The sequence below is a fragment of the Pseudophryne corroboree genome, chromosome 2, assembly GCF_028390025.1.
Source record: "Pseudophryne corroboree isolate aPseCor3 chromosome 2, aPseCor3.hap2, whole genome shotgun sequence".
In the NCBI taxonomy this organism is placed as follows: domain Eukaryota; kingdom Metazoa; phylum Chordata; class Amphibia; order Anura; family Myobatrachidae; genus Pseudophryne; species Pseudophryne corroboree.
This window is the reverse complement of record NC_086445.1, coordinates 408,770,475-408,785,357: the sequence shown is the minus strand read 5'-3', so window position 1 is coordinate 408,785,357 and position 14,883 is coordinate 408,770,475. Positions and strand designations below refer to the sequence as shown.

The 14,883-nt window shown below is 48.3% G+C and overlaps 1 protein-coding gene across 1 annotated transcript in view; it reads left to right on the top strand.

Annotated features, from left to right (window-relative positions):
* LOC135024104 (interleukin-1 receptor type 1-like) overlaps positions 1-14,883 on the top strand; it is a 94,408-nt gene that overhangs the window by 26,007 nt on the left and 53,518 nt on the right. Inside the window, exons 5-7 of the mRNA XM_063953438.1 lie at positions 2,043-2,108; positions 3,306-3,429; positions 7,144-7,289. Of these exons, the coding sequence (XP_063809508.1) occupies positions 2,043-2,108; positions 3,306-3,429; positions 7,144-7,289 (336 nt within the window). The remainder of the gene's footprint in view (positions 1-2,042; positions 2,109-3,305; positions 3,430-7,143; positions 7,290-14,883) is intronic.

Sequence of the window (14,883 nt, the reverse complement as noted above, 5' to 3'; positions counted from 1 at the left end):
GACCGTGGTTGGAAATGCCTGCCCTATGCACTGGTCTACGTACCCTATATGCAACAATACATCCCCTTATATGCTACACCACATCAATGCACTACATGACCCTATATACTGCAATACATTACTACACTACATACCCTATATGGTACACTACATCACTACACTACATCCCCCTATAAGCTACACCAAATCCCCCCCCATCTGGGAGGCAAAGCGGAGGTTGTTACTGCTAACTGGGAGCACAGTGCACTTCTATAGGACCACACACTAGTCGCAGCACTGCATGGCAAAGAAGAGAGTTTAAGACAGTAGCCGGCATCAGAGAGATTCCAGGTACTGGAGCTCACCCGCACAGTGTCGGAGTCAGCTGTGGGCAGACAGGTGGGTCAGATACATTGCCCCGGGAACGGTCTGCTGTCTCACTGGAACAGCATTGCACTGCCGGTAAAAAAAACCCAATAAAACCCTGCTCTTCTGTAACTCCTTGGCGCCCCCTCAAATCCAGCTGTGTGCAGACAGGTGGGTCAGAGACATCCAGAGGCGTAACTAGGGTTTTTGGAGCCCAGGGCAAGATGAAGAGTGGCGCCCCCCCCCCCCAAACCCCCCCCCCCCCCCCCAACAACACAGAAAAAGAAGTACGCACCAGAAGGGGTGTGGCCACTGAAAATGGGGAGTGCCAACATGACTATCACCTACCCCCTGTGTCACCTCTCAGCACACTATCACCTACCCACAATGGCCCCACAGTGCCAGATACACAGTGCCCCACAGTGTCAGATCCACAGTGACAGATACAGTGCCCCACAGTGCCAGATACAATGCCCCACAGTGCCAGATACAATGCCCCACAGTGCCAGTTACATGCCCCACATTGTCATACATGCCCCATAGTGCCAGATACATGCCCCACAGTGCCAGTTACATGCCCCACAGTGCCAGATACAATGCCCCACAGTGCCAGTTACATGCCCCACAGTGCCAGTTACATGCCCCACAGTGCCAGATACAATGCCCCACAGTGCCAATTACATGCCCCACAGTGCCAGTTACAATGCCCCACAGTGCCAGATACATGCCCTACAGTGCCAGTTACATGCCGCACAGTGCCAGTTACATTGCCCCACAGTGCCAGATACATGACCCACAGTGCCAGATACATGCCCCACAGTGCCAGTTACATGCCCCAGAGTGCCAGTTACATGCCCCACAGTGCCATACATGCCCCACACAGTGCCAGATACAATGCCCCACAGTGCCAGTTACATGCCCCACAGTGCCATACATGCCCCACAGTGCCAGATACATGCCCCACAGTGCCAGATACATGCCCCACAGTGCCAGATATAAGACCCCCCCATCACTCACCGTTTCCTTCCCTCTTCTATGTGAGGGGAGGAGAGTGCAGCGCCTCTCCTGCCCTTCAATGCTCCAGGTCTCCAGCGGTGGCTATGTGGCGCCGGTTCGTTAGCCAATCAGAGCTCGCGGACCAGCAGCCAATCAGGAGCCAGTCCGCAAGCTCTGATTGGCTAACGCCGTCGGAGACCGGACAGCGGTACAGGTAGTGAGGACATCGAGGGGCAGGAGAGACGCTGCGCTCTCCTCCCCTCACATTGCAGCGTGACGGGGGCGAGTGGGGCATGATGCCCTGGCCGCCGCCGGCGCCCCCCTCTGCTGGGCCTGCCAAGGCGCTTAGGGCACGTGCCCCACTCACCCTGCCCTAGTTACGCCTCTGGAGACATCGCCCCGGGAGCTGTCTGCTGTCTCACTGGAACAGCACAGCACTGCCGGTAAAACCCCCCATAAAACCTTGCTTCTCTGTAACTCCTTGGTGCCCCCTCAAATCATGCACCCGGGGCACATGCCCCCTTAGCCGCCAAACCCCCCACCACCACCACCCCACCCCCCCTAGTTACGGCCCTAGATGAAGGCAGATATTTGAATTTTCAAATATTAGGAAGTTGGAGAATGGTGCGAATGATGCAGTAATCACTTATCACAGAACTTCTTTTTAATATTATTATCATTATTTTTCTTTTTTTTTGCAGTTAGATTGTTGCAAAGTGCGCCTGCTATAATAAATCCAAAGAATAACTTCTTACAAGTGAAATTAGGTGAGTTTTGCCTTCTTGCAAAAGGGTGAATGATTTTTCACAGCATAACTGCATGGTCCACATCCATTTTAGTACTCTTCTCTAAAGGTATGGCTCATTAGGTCGACCAATATTGATTGACATGCATGATGTCGACATGGTCATTAGGTCAACATGAACAAGGTCAACATGGAAAATGGTCGACATGCGTTTGTTTACTGTTTTTGGTGTCGTTTTCTTCATAAAGTGACGGGGAACCCCAATTAGTGCACCGTGTCCCCTCACTTCGGGCAAGGTTAATATTCCCAATCGTAGTCGACGTGGATCGTAAAGTATGAAAAAGTGAAAAAAAATTAAAAGAAAAAAGTGAAAAACACACGTTGACCTTTTACCATGTCGACCTAATGACCATGTCGACATAATGCATGTCGACCAATAGTGGTCATCTTAATGACTGTTGACCTAAGTGTGGTCGACCTAATGACCATATCCCGTTCTCTAAGATGCTTTACTTTATTAGGAATATACTGTATATCAGGCCTGGCCAAACCGGTCCTCGAGATCTACAAACAGTTCACATTTTCCAGACCACCTAGCTGGTGCACAGGTGTAGTCATTACTAATTAAGAGGTGCTGCATTCATTCCTAACTGACAATTCTATAGATCTCAAGGAGGCCTGGAAAACATGAACTGTTGGTAGATCTCGAGGACCGGTTTGGCCAGCCCTGCTGTATATCATGCAGCTTGCACAGCAATCCCCTAGGTCACAGGTTCTCAAACTCGGTCCTCAGGACCCCACACAGTGCATGTTTTGCAGGTCTCCTCACAGAATCACTAGTGAAATAATTAGCTTCACCTGTGGACCTTTTAAAATGTGTCAGTGAGTAATTAATACACCTGTGCACTTGCTGGGTTACCTGCAAAACATGCACTGTGTGGGGTCCTGAGGACCGAGTTTGAGAACCACTGCCCTAGGTTGAGTATGTAGTAGATTAGAACATGGTGGAGGTAGAAGGAAGCTAGTGGGGGGACGGGACAGGTGCATGGGTTTACCTGATATATGTTATTGTTTATCACTTTAGCTGCACTTTTAGGATACAAGCATACTATGCTGTACAGACAGTATAGTATGCTTGTATCCTGACTACATTAAAAGCTTTCTGAAATGACAGTTATCCAGTATGTAATATAATATTCAACGTGAAACAATTTTGCAGGAGCTGCTATTTCACTAACATGTGAAGTGTTATTTAGTGGAAACATTAAATTGTATTGGACAGTCGATGATTCTGAAATTCATACATATTCAGACGATGGCAGAGTGGTAATGGGAGAAGAGTAGTAAGTATAACTTACACATGACTCAAAATATGTATTCTAGACCAGTGGTTCTCAAACTCGGTCCTCAGGACCCCACACAGTGCATGTTTTGCAGGTAACCCAGCAGGTGCACAGGTGTATTAATTACTCACTGACACAGAGGCGGAACTACCGCCAGTGCAACCAGTGCGTTGCACTGGGGCCCGCCTCTGTCCAGGGGCCCAAAGCATGTAATGAGTCAAACTGACTCATTACATGCCGCTGTGCGCTGCGGGCAACCGCTGCTCGCAGCGCACAGCCGCCCGAACAGAGAGGAGAGGAGCAGCGGTACGGGGGAGAAGGAGGAGGAGGGAGGTGGAGGAGGGAGCCGCAGCAGCGCTTTGTTACTGGTTGAGGCGCTGCTGCTGCTGCCCCTCTGCTTCACTATAGGCTGTCTTCCGAGAACAGCCTATAGTGAAGCAGAGGGGCAGCAGCAGCAGCGCCTCCACCAATAACACAGCGCTGCTGCGGCTCCCTCCTCCACCTCCCTCCTCCTCCTTCTCTCCTGCCCGGGAATCGTCTGACGCTGCACCGAGGAGCCTGAGCCAGCGGAGAGGGTAAGTATAATTCTTCTTTCTTTCTTTCTTTCTTTCTTTCTTTCTTTCTTTCTTTCTTTCTTTCTTTCTTTCTTTCTTTCTTTCTTTCTTTCTTTCTTTCTTTCTTTCTTTCTTTCTTTCTTTCTTCAAAAAAGGGGGACTGTCTGCCACAATGTGTAAAAATGGGGAATCTGCCTGCCACAATGTGTAAAAAGGGGGAATCTGCCTGCCGCAATGTGTAAAAACGGGGAATCTGCCTGCCGCAATGTGTAAAAACGGGGGAATCTGCCTGCCGCAATGTGTAAAAATGGGGAATCTGCTTGCCGCAATGTGTAAAAAGGGGGAATCTGCCTGCCGCAATGTGTAAAAAGGGGGAATCTGCCTGCCATGATGTGTAACAAGGGCACGCTGTCTGCCGTAATGTGTAACAAGGGCACGCTGTCTGCCGTAATGTGTAACAAGGGCACGCTGTCTGCTGTAATGTGTAACAAAGGCACGCTGTCTGCCGTAATGTGTAACAAGGGCACGCTGTCTGCCGTAATGTGTAACAAGGGCACGCTGTCTGCCGTAATGTGTAAAAAGGGGATGCTGTCTGCCATTATGTGTAAAAAGGGCACGCTGTATGCCGTTATGTGTAAAAAGTGTACGCTGTCTGCCGCTATGTGTAACAAGGGCACGCTGTCTGCCGTTATGTGTAAAAAGGGGACGCTGTCTGCCGTTATGTGTAAAAAGTGCACGCTGTCTGCCGTTATGTGTAAAAAGGGCACTCTGTCTGCTGCTATGTGTAAAAAGGGCACGCTGTCTGCCGTTATGTGTAAAAAAGGGGGACGCTGTCTGCCGTAATGTGTAAAAAGGGGACGCTGTCTGCTGTAATGTGTAAAAAGAGGAATCTGTCCACCGTAAGGTGTAAAAGGGTCTCTACCTGGTGTAGTGGTGCTACTGTGCTGCGTAATTTGAATAATGGAGACTACTGTGCACCGTTTTATGCATTGGTATTATTTTGTGGCCACACCCCTTCCCCACGAAGCCACGCCACTATGTATTTTTGAGCGCGCCTACGGCGCGCACAGCCCCTGTTTTGCATGCAGAGGTGGGGCTCCAATGCCGTTTCTTGCACAGTGCTAAAATGTCTAGTTACGACACTGTTGCTAGGTATCCACTTCCCTGAGCAGGTCCCCCTCACCAGATCCTCTCCAGGAGTGAGGGGGTGGACTTGGATGGGGTGGGGGGGGGGCAAGCCATTTTGTCGCGCATGGGCCCACCGCTCGCTAGTTCCGCCACTGCACTGACACATTTTAAAAGGTCCACAGGAGGAGCTAATTATTTCACTTGTGATTCTGTGAGGAGACCTGCAAAACATGCACTGTGTGGGGTCCTGAGGACCGAGTTTGAGAACCTGTGTTCTAGACTAAAGTAATATAAAGTTAGATGTTTTTACTATGCGGCATATCCATGCAAAAATCCATGGCTGGGATGTGGTGAAGTCCGAGTTCAGCGCCATGCAGGATGCCGGCCCGAACTTGAATTTTTTTTTAAATGAGCAATCTTTTACAATGCACGGTTTAGCCCCATGAACGTCCGAGTTCGGCTGGCATCCCGCATGGCCGTTGAACTCGGACTTCATTACATCTCGCCCCATATGTAATTTACATGCACAAGTACACATGGACTTGCCATATCCACACTAAAGCTGGGTACACACTAGACGATATGTTGCCGATCTGGTGGATCAGACCGACATATCGGGCATATCGTCTACTGTGTACCCACTATGTCGCTGACAATGCGTGCTCCTGTGTGTCATCAGCGACATCCTCCGTTGGCCCTAGGGCTGATGGGGGATGTCATTAACAAAGGCTAAATGGACCACGCCATCTCTCGTTTGCTGCTTGCATCAGCAAATGAGTACGCACTTACCAATGTTGGCTCCCGTGTTGGGCACATTGTACACATTGTATAGTGTGTACTCAGCTTTAGGGGTAAATATAATAGTCTGAGAGATGCAGGCATCTGCGCGATTCAGATGAGTCTGACCAATGTTTTCAATCGGTGATAATTTTAAAGGCAAAATCAACCTGATTTGAAGTTGCCAATTAAAACTGAATCCATGAAAAATGTCTCCTCTGAGAAGGGCTGTAACTAAGTGTATGTGAGCGGTGCTGTCTCACAGGGCATCATATTACGGAAATTGGCTAACCCATCCATGACACTCCCATGTCACTCACATCAGACAAAATAGTTCAGTGTGTCCGCATGGTGGTGCACATGATTGCCACCTAGTTACTGCCCAGGAACACCTATTTCATGGAAAGAGTAGTCTTCCATAAATACAATCGCCATCCATGTACGTATGCCTAATTTGGCCCAGTCAGCAGTTTCTTGCAGGGATGTACAGTATGCTGAAATCTTTGGTCTGACTCAGATTCAGGCCTAATGTGTGCTTAAAAACCAATGTTAATGATAATGATTGGTTTATGAGTTGGTAGTTCACAAAATAAGATTAATAATGTTCCCACCCCAGGGACATAGCTGTTTACAAATAGGTTAAGAATACCTAGGTGGTCCTTCCGAGTTGATCGCTCGTTACCGATTTTCGCAACGCAGCGATTAGGTGGAAAATGCGCATGCGCATGGTACGCAGCGCGCATGCGCTAAGATATTTAACACAAAACTTAGTAGATTTGCTTTTCAGTCGCACTGCTGATCGGAGAATGATTGACAGGAAAGGGGCGTTTCTGGGTGGTAACTGAGCGTTTTCTGGGAGCGTGCTAAAAAACGCAGGTGTCAGAGAAAAACGCGGGAGTGTCTGGAGAAACTGGGGAGTGGCTGGCCGAACACAGGGCGTGTTTGTGATGTCAAACCAGGAACTAACGGACTGAGATGATCACAATCTGTGAGTAGGTCTGGAGCTACTCAGAAACTGCAAGGAATTATTTATTAGCAGTTCTGCTAATCTTAAATTTGCTATTCTGCTAAAATAAGATACACTCCCAGAGGGCGGCGGCCTAGCGTTTGCAATGCTGCTAAAAGCAGCTAGCGAGCTAACAACTCGGAATGACCACCCTAGTCCTTTTCCTTTTGTGTCTAAACATTAATGTGATGCGCAATAAATATTTTTCTTTGTCTTTCTGTCTTATCCGTCTCTCTTATATTTTATTAGCAGTATACTCACTGATGATGGATACCAAGTAGTCAGCATAAGCTTAAACTTTTCGAAAGTAAAAGAAGAAGACTATGACAGAAAATTTTACTGTAATATCTATTCAGATATAGGCCAAAAGGCATTTGTTATGTTGAAACACCCAGGTATGTATTGAAACCATCTACTAATTTATTATTGATTGACACATTATAGAAAACTAGGCTTTGAACATTTGTAAACATTTATGAGCATATATGTGCAGAAATATAATGTGTACTGTAAACTTTAGTAACTTACTGCATGAATGGCTTTCCCGCGGCACAACTAGTACAAACAACTTAAAAACAGACAAGCCTATCTTCAAGAGTTTGTGGTGTTTGAAGATCTTCTAGCCAATAGGAAACCCTTATACAGTGGCGCAGAAAGGGGGGAGGGGTACTCTTTACCCGGGCGCAGGTCTGTTGGAGGGGCCCAGATCCAGCTGCCTCCTCCCTTTCCCCTTTGCATACAGCGTGCAGACAGGGAGAGAGGCTGACTACTTCATAGGCCTTCACTCAAGGACTATCTAATCAAAGAGGATGGACCAGGGACAGAAATGAAGCGTGTGTGGAGAAAAGAGGCACGGCCACGAATCACAGGGCACGTGTCACACCCTGTCTCAGCATTCTGGTTGAGCAGAGCACTGGGAGGCAGAGCTGCTCAGCCAGGCCTTTAGGCATCTTCTCCAACTGTAGCTAATGCCTCCACCTCATATCTGTGCTGCAGGTGTCATTCTGTGTAAAAAATGGACACTGTACTGTAAGTGGGCCAAAACACCAATTCCAACCAAACAAATAACATTAGTTTAAACCAAAAGGCCACTGTCCTTCTCTGCTTGCGACAATAAATGTGTCACGATCCGGGTAACTGGACGCTGTTTCCTGCCTGTTAGGTGTCTCCTGAGGTTGGTTCAGCGAGCCAGGGCCGGGCTATAACTATGTTTTGGGTTACATCTCATGGGTATTGCCTGCAGCGCTGGTTCAGCGGCCTCCTTAGTGTATACACTTCCGGTGGTGTGGCGCTCTCAGCCCCATCACGGCTGTCACTGCCGCGCCTGTGGTCTCCCGCTGGATGTGCGTCCTCTGTGTGCCGCGGCCGCTGCCGTCATCCCTGTGGCCACTGTGCGCGTCTGGACGCTTGGAGTTTCTGCTGCTGCGGCCTCCGCCGCCATTGCCATTTGACACATGGTTTCTGAGTGCTTCTTTCCCCTTCAGTCTCCGTCAATGGGCGCAGCCATTTTGGATTGAATCACATGTTACTCTTTTCACCTATCCGCAACGCTGCCGGAGCCTGAGCATAATTGTCAGCCAATCCCTGCTATCCAGCAGGTTTATATATCCTGTCCCAGCACCCAGAAGGTTGTCAGTGCTTCAATTGTCTCTCCAGCGTTCCAGTATGCAGCTTCACTAAGGACTCTCCTGTGGACACTTCCCTGGTGGTTACTCTCTGCGGTGCAGCTCCAGTTCTCCTGTGCTGATGCTCTGTGGTGCAACCTGCCTTCCTTGTTTCCGCACCCAGAGCTAACAGAGTGTATGACTCCGGCTTCCAGTAGCCTCTCTCCAGCAGTCCTCTGTCTCCACTCCTACCATTGCTCATCATTACAGTGGAGTATTATTCCTGCGATCCTCAGCATCACTTAAAGTTTTACCAACGATCCCCAGCATCACTCTAAGCTTTACCTGCGATCCCCAGCATCACTTAAACCTTTACCGGCGATCCCCAGTATCGCTTTATGCTTCACCTGTGTTCCCAAGTATTATAAAGCACTTCCACTAATACTCCGGATTACTGGTCGTTACCAGCTGTGATTCAGAGACTCACTTGTGACATTTATTGTTTGGTTGCATATTCTTTGACTTTTATGATTTAATAAAAATCCTCAAAGGTACCTCCTGTTGTCGTGGTCACGACTTCGGGCATCTGGTACTGCTGTCTCAGCGCATGTCTAGGAGTCCTCTCTCACCTCCTAAATTTCGGTACCCGTCAGCCCCTACAACTGAGGCTTCCAGCTACCGACACCAGCCCTCAGTTGTGACAGTAAGCACTGACCTAATGGATCCGGTTGGAGACCAAGTCCAAGGTATCAGGCCAATGCAAGAACTGGCAGCCCGTCTTGAACATCAGGAGGCTGCACAAGGCTATGTTATCCGATGTCTCCAGGACCTCTCTTCCTGACTGGATGAAATTCAGGCAACCCTCCGTGGGTCAGGGGTGTCCAGTATGCCGACTGTAGTCCCTCCGGTGGTATCCCCACCCACCATACCCATTTCTCCTCCATGTCTCCATTTGCCGACACCTGCTAAATATGATGGATCCCCAAAAGCCTGCAGGGGTTTCCTAAACCAGTGTGAGATCCACTTTGAGTTGCAACCCGGCAGTTTTCCTACAGACCGCACTAAAGTTGCGTATATCATCTCCCTACTCAGTGGCTCCGCCCTTGACTGGGCATCACCCATATGGGAAAGATCTGATACCCTGCTGTCATTCTACTCCGACTTTCTGGCAACATTCAAACGTATTTTTGATGAGCCAGGTCGAGTGTCGTCAGTTTCTTCTGAGATTATTCGGCTGCGTCAGGGGACACGAACTGTCGGACAGTATTTAGTACCATTCCAGACGTTGGTTTCCTGGAATGAGGAAGCTCTTTATGCAGCTTTTTGGCAAGGCCTCTCCGACCGTATTAAAGATGAGCTCGCCACTAGAGACTTGCCCTCGAAATTGAATGAGCTCATATCGCTCTGCACTAAAGTTGACCTACGGTTCCGTGAAAGGGCTATGGAGCGAGGCAGGTCAACAGTTCATAAGACTCCTTCTGCTCCTCCTCTTTGTTAGCCGTCTTCATCCAAAGATGAACCTATGCAGATAGGTCATTCACGATTGTCTCCAACAGAGCGTAGAAGATGTCTATCTAATCGCCTTTGCCTGTACTGTGCAGCACCTTCCCACCTCATTAACGCCTGTCCCGAGCGTCCGGGAAACTCCAAATCCTAGCCCGCCAAGGGGAGGGTCGGCTAGGAGTAATGAATTCCTCTCCGTCTTCAAGTGACTGCAACCTCTCAGTTTCTCTTTAGGTGGCTCAGCGTACCAAGAATCTTATTGCCTTGTTGGATTCTGGAGAAGCCGGGAACTTTATAACTGAGAGGTTTGTTAAGCAGTGGTCTCTACCCACTGAGAGATTGTCATCTCCTATATCTTTAACTGCCGTGAACGGCAGTAAGATTCCTGATGCGGTGATTACCTCCAAGACCCTACCCATCCGTCTGAAGGTAGGGGTTCTGCATACAGAGCTGATTTCCTTCCTGGTAATCCCAGGGGCCACTCATCCTGTGGTTCTAGGCCTCCCATGTCTTCATTTGCATAATCCTCAAGTTGATTGGAAGACGACCCATATCCTGGCATGGGGTCCTTCCTGTTCTGAGACATGTCTACATAAAGTGCTTCCAGTTTGCAACTCCTCCTCTAAATCTCCTGATGTTCCACCTTCTCCATATCAGGATTTCACCGATGTATTCAGCAAATCTTCAGCCGATATTCTTCCTCCCCATAGAGAATGGGATTGCCCTATCGATCTCATTCCAGGGAAAACTCCTCCTCGTGGACGCACGTATCCATTGTCGTTGCCAGAGACCCACTCCATGAAGGAGTATATCAGGGAAAATCTGGCTAAAGGGTTTATCCGGTCTTCGTCTTCTGCAGCTGGCGCATGTTTCTTCTTTGTAAAGAAGAAAGATGGTGGCCTATGGCCTTGTATTGACTACCGGGGTCTGAATGACATCACAGTAAAAAAATTGGTATCACCTGCCGCTTATCACGAGTTATTTGACCGCATCAGTGGAGCCACTATCTTCACTAAGTTAGATCTGAGGGGTGCTTATAATCTCATCCGAATCAGAAAAGGTAACGAGTGGAAGACCGCCTTTAACACCCGTGATGGACATTACGAGTACCTCGTCATGCCTTTCGGACTCAGCAATGCTCCAGCGGTATTCCAACACTTCATGAATGAAATCTTTATCGTCATGTTGTGGTTTATCTCAATGATATCCATATGTTCGCAAATGATCTGGAGGAACATTGGTTCTGCGTGAAAAAGGTTTTGTCCCGTCTTTGTACCAATCATCTGTATTGCAAACTGGAAAAGTGCGTCTTTGAAGTAAAATCCATCCCGTTCCTGGGGTATATTGTATCCGGTTCCGGTCTGGAGATGGACCCTGAGAAACTTCAAGCGATCCGAGATTGGCCGATTCCTGTAACCCTCAAGGGCATCCAGAGATTCCTAGGGTTTGCCAATTATTACAGGAAATTTATTCGAGACTTTTCCACCGTTGTTGCGCCTATTATGGCTCTTACCAAAAAAGGTGCCAATCCTTCCAAATGGTCAGAAGAAGCTACCCAAGTCTTTCATTTGTTGAAATAAAGATTTATCTCTGCTCTGGTTTTGAAACAGCCAGATACCAGTTCGCCCTTCATCCTTGAGGAAGACGCCTCTGCCATCGGAGTGGGCGCAGTACTGTCTCAAAGAGCTAACGATGGTCATCTATATCCTTGTGGCTTCATTGGCGATCAAGAACTTTTGGCGATCAAGCTCACTTTGGAAGAGTGGAGGTACTTATTAGAAGGAGCTTCTCATACCATCACCATCATGACAGATCACAAGAATCTCCTGTATCTAAAAGACGCTCAATGTCTTAACCCTCGCCAAGCCAGGTGGGCACTTTTCTTTTCCAGATTTGTCTTCAAATTGCAGTTTTGTCCAGGGTCACAGAATCGCAAGGCTGATGCCCTTTCCCGCTCCTGGGAGCAAGAAAATGAGTCTGAGTCTACTGACGAGCATTATATTATTGATCAAGTGGCGTTCTCCGCAGTGAGGATGGACTCTATGCCCCCGCCAGGGAAAAGTTTTGTGAAGCCGGCTCTCAGAAGGAAGCTCTTGTATTGGGCACATTCCTCTCGCTTTGCCGGACACACGGGCATACACAAGACCTTAGAATTTATTTCCAGATCATACTGGTGGCCGACCCTAAAGAAGGACATTACTGAATTTGTGGCTTCCTGCCCAAAATGTGCCCAACACAAAGTACCCCGCCAGTAACCCGCTGGGCAACTGGTTCCTTTGTCTGTTCCTCATCGTCCGTGGACCCATCTTTCGATGGATTTCGTCACAGATCTCCCTGTGTGTAACAAATTCAACACCATCTGGGTGGTAGTTGACCGGTTCACCAAGATGGCTCATTTCATTCCTGTCACCGGTCTCCCGTCAGCTTCCAAGAGATCTTCAGATTACACGGTCTCCCTGTGGATATAATTTCCAATAGAGGTGTTCAGTTTGTGGTCAAGTTCTGGCAAAGTCTTTGTCAGGCGCTCCAAGTCAAGCTAAAATTCTCTACAGCCTATCACCCTCAAACCAATGGGCAAACTGAGAGGGTGAATCAAGACTTGGAGGCCTTCCTCCGTATCTATGTATCCTCTTCCCAGGATGATTCTTCATCTTCCTCCACTCCATTCTTCACCAATTATGGGTTTCACCCAAAAGTTCCTGAGTTCCAACCGCTTTCAGCAACATCGGTGCCTGCAGCTGATATCACGATTCAGCAGTTTTCAAATAACTGGAAGAATGTTCGTGCCGCTCTTTTGAAAGCATCCTCTAGGTACAAGAGATTTGCGGATAAGAAGTGTAGGGCAATTCCTCCCTTAAAGTTGGTGACCGCGTTTGGCTGTCTACGAATAATCTACGACTGAGGGTTCTGAGTATGAAATTTGCCCCCTGCTATATCGGACCTTTCCTGATTAAACAAGTCATCAACCCAGTGGCTTACAAGCTTCAGCTACCTCCGTTTCTGAAAGTTCCTAAGACGTTCCATGTTTCACTCCTCAAACCGGTGATTCTGAATCGCTTTCATTCAGCGCTTCACTCTGCTCCCAAAGTCCAGACTCAACATGGTGTTGAGTATGAGGTCGCCAAGATCCTGGATTTACGTATTAGATATGGTCACCTCCAGTATCTGATAGATTGGAAGGGCTATGGTCTTGAGGAACGTTCCTGGACAAATGCATCTGATGTCCATGCTCCTAGATTGGTTCAGAAATTCCATACCTGATTTCCGTGAAAACCTAAGAAGTGTCCTGGGGCCACTCCTAAAGGGGGGGGGGGGTGCTGTCACGATCCGGGAAACTAGATGCCGTTTCCTGCCTGTTAGGTGTCTCCTGAGGTTGGCTCAGCGAGCCAGGGCCGGGCTATAACTGTGTTTTGGGTTACATCTCATGGGTATTGCCTGCAACGCTGGTTCAGCGGCCTCCTTAGTGTATACACTTATGGTAGTGTGGCGCTCTCAGCCCCGTCGCGGCCGTCACTGCCGCACCTGTGGTCTCCCGCTGGATGTGCGTCCTCTGTGTGCCGCGGCCTCTGCCGTCATCCCTGTGGCCACTGTGCGCTTCTGGGCGCGTGCAGTTTCTGCTGCTGCGGCCTCTGCCGCCATTGCCTTTTGACACATGGTTTCTGAGTGCTTCTTTCCCCTTCAGTCTCCGTCAATGGGCGCAGCCATTTTGGATTGAATCACATGTTACTCTTTTCACCTATCCGCAGCGCTGCCTGAGCCTGAGCATAATTGTCAGCCAATCCCTGCTATCCAGCAGGTGTAAATACCCTGTCTCAGCACCCAGAAGGTTGTCAGTGCTTTAATTGTCTCTCCAGCGTTCCAGTATGCAGCTTCACTAAGGACTCTTCTGTGAACACTCCCTGCAGTATAGCCTGACTCCCTGGTGGTTACTCTCTGCGGTGTAGCTCCAGTTCTCCTGTGCTGATGCTCTGTGGTGCAACCTGCCTTCCTTGTTTCCGCACACAGCGCTAACAGAGTGTATGACTCCGGCTTCCAGTAACCACTCTCCAGCAGTCCTCTGTCTCCACTCCTACCATTGCTCATCATTACAGTGGAGTATTATTCCTGCGATCCCCAGCATCACTTAAAGTTTTACCAACGATCCCCAGCATCACTCTAAGCTTTACCTGCGATCCCCAGCATCACTTAAAGCTTTACCGGCGATCCCCAGTATCGCTTTATGCTTCACCTGTGTTCCCAAGTATTATAAAGCACTTCCACTAATACTCCGGATTACTGGTCGTTACCAGCTGTGATTCAGAGACTCACTTGTGACATTTATTGTTTGGTTGCATATTCTTTGACTTTTATGATTTAATAAAAATCCTCAAAGGCATCTCCTGTTGTCGTGATCACGCCTTCGGGCATCTGGTACTACTGTCTAGTGCATGTCTAGGAGTTCTCTCTCACCTCCTAAATTTCGGTACCCGTCAGCCCCTACAACTGAGGCTTCCAGCTACCGACACCAGCCCTCAGTTGTGCCAAAATGTGGTTTATTGGAATAGCAGTAGTCTGAATACTGGAGGGTTAGGTAATGCTTGTGTCACACAACGAATGTGAGGACCCCAACTCATGTCTTAATCACCAACTTTACATCAAAAATAAAGTTTATAATATTTTTTTTTTTACTAATGGTGTAAAGTTACAATTAAAAGTTAACTTCAAAAGACATAAGAGAAGGAATAGTGATGATTAAGACAGCTCTGCAGCATGACGGGACATCAGATGAACACAATGCTGGTGTAAAATTAACAAACATGAAACTTAAGAAAGGAGCAATAAACACTAGCTACTAGCACTGTGGCATCTACAAGCATGCTGTCTTGGTGCTGCTCTATACACA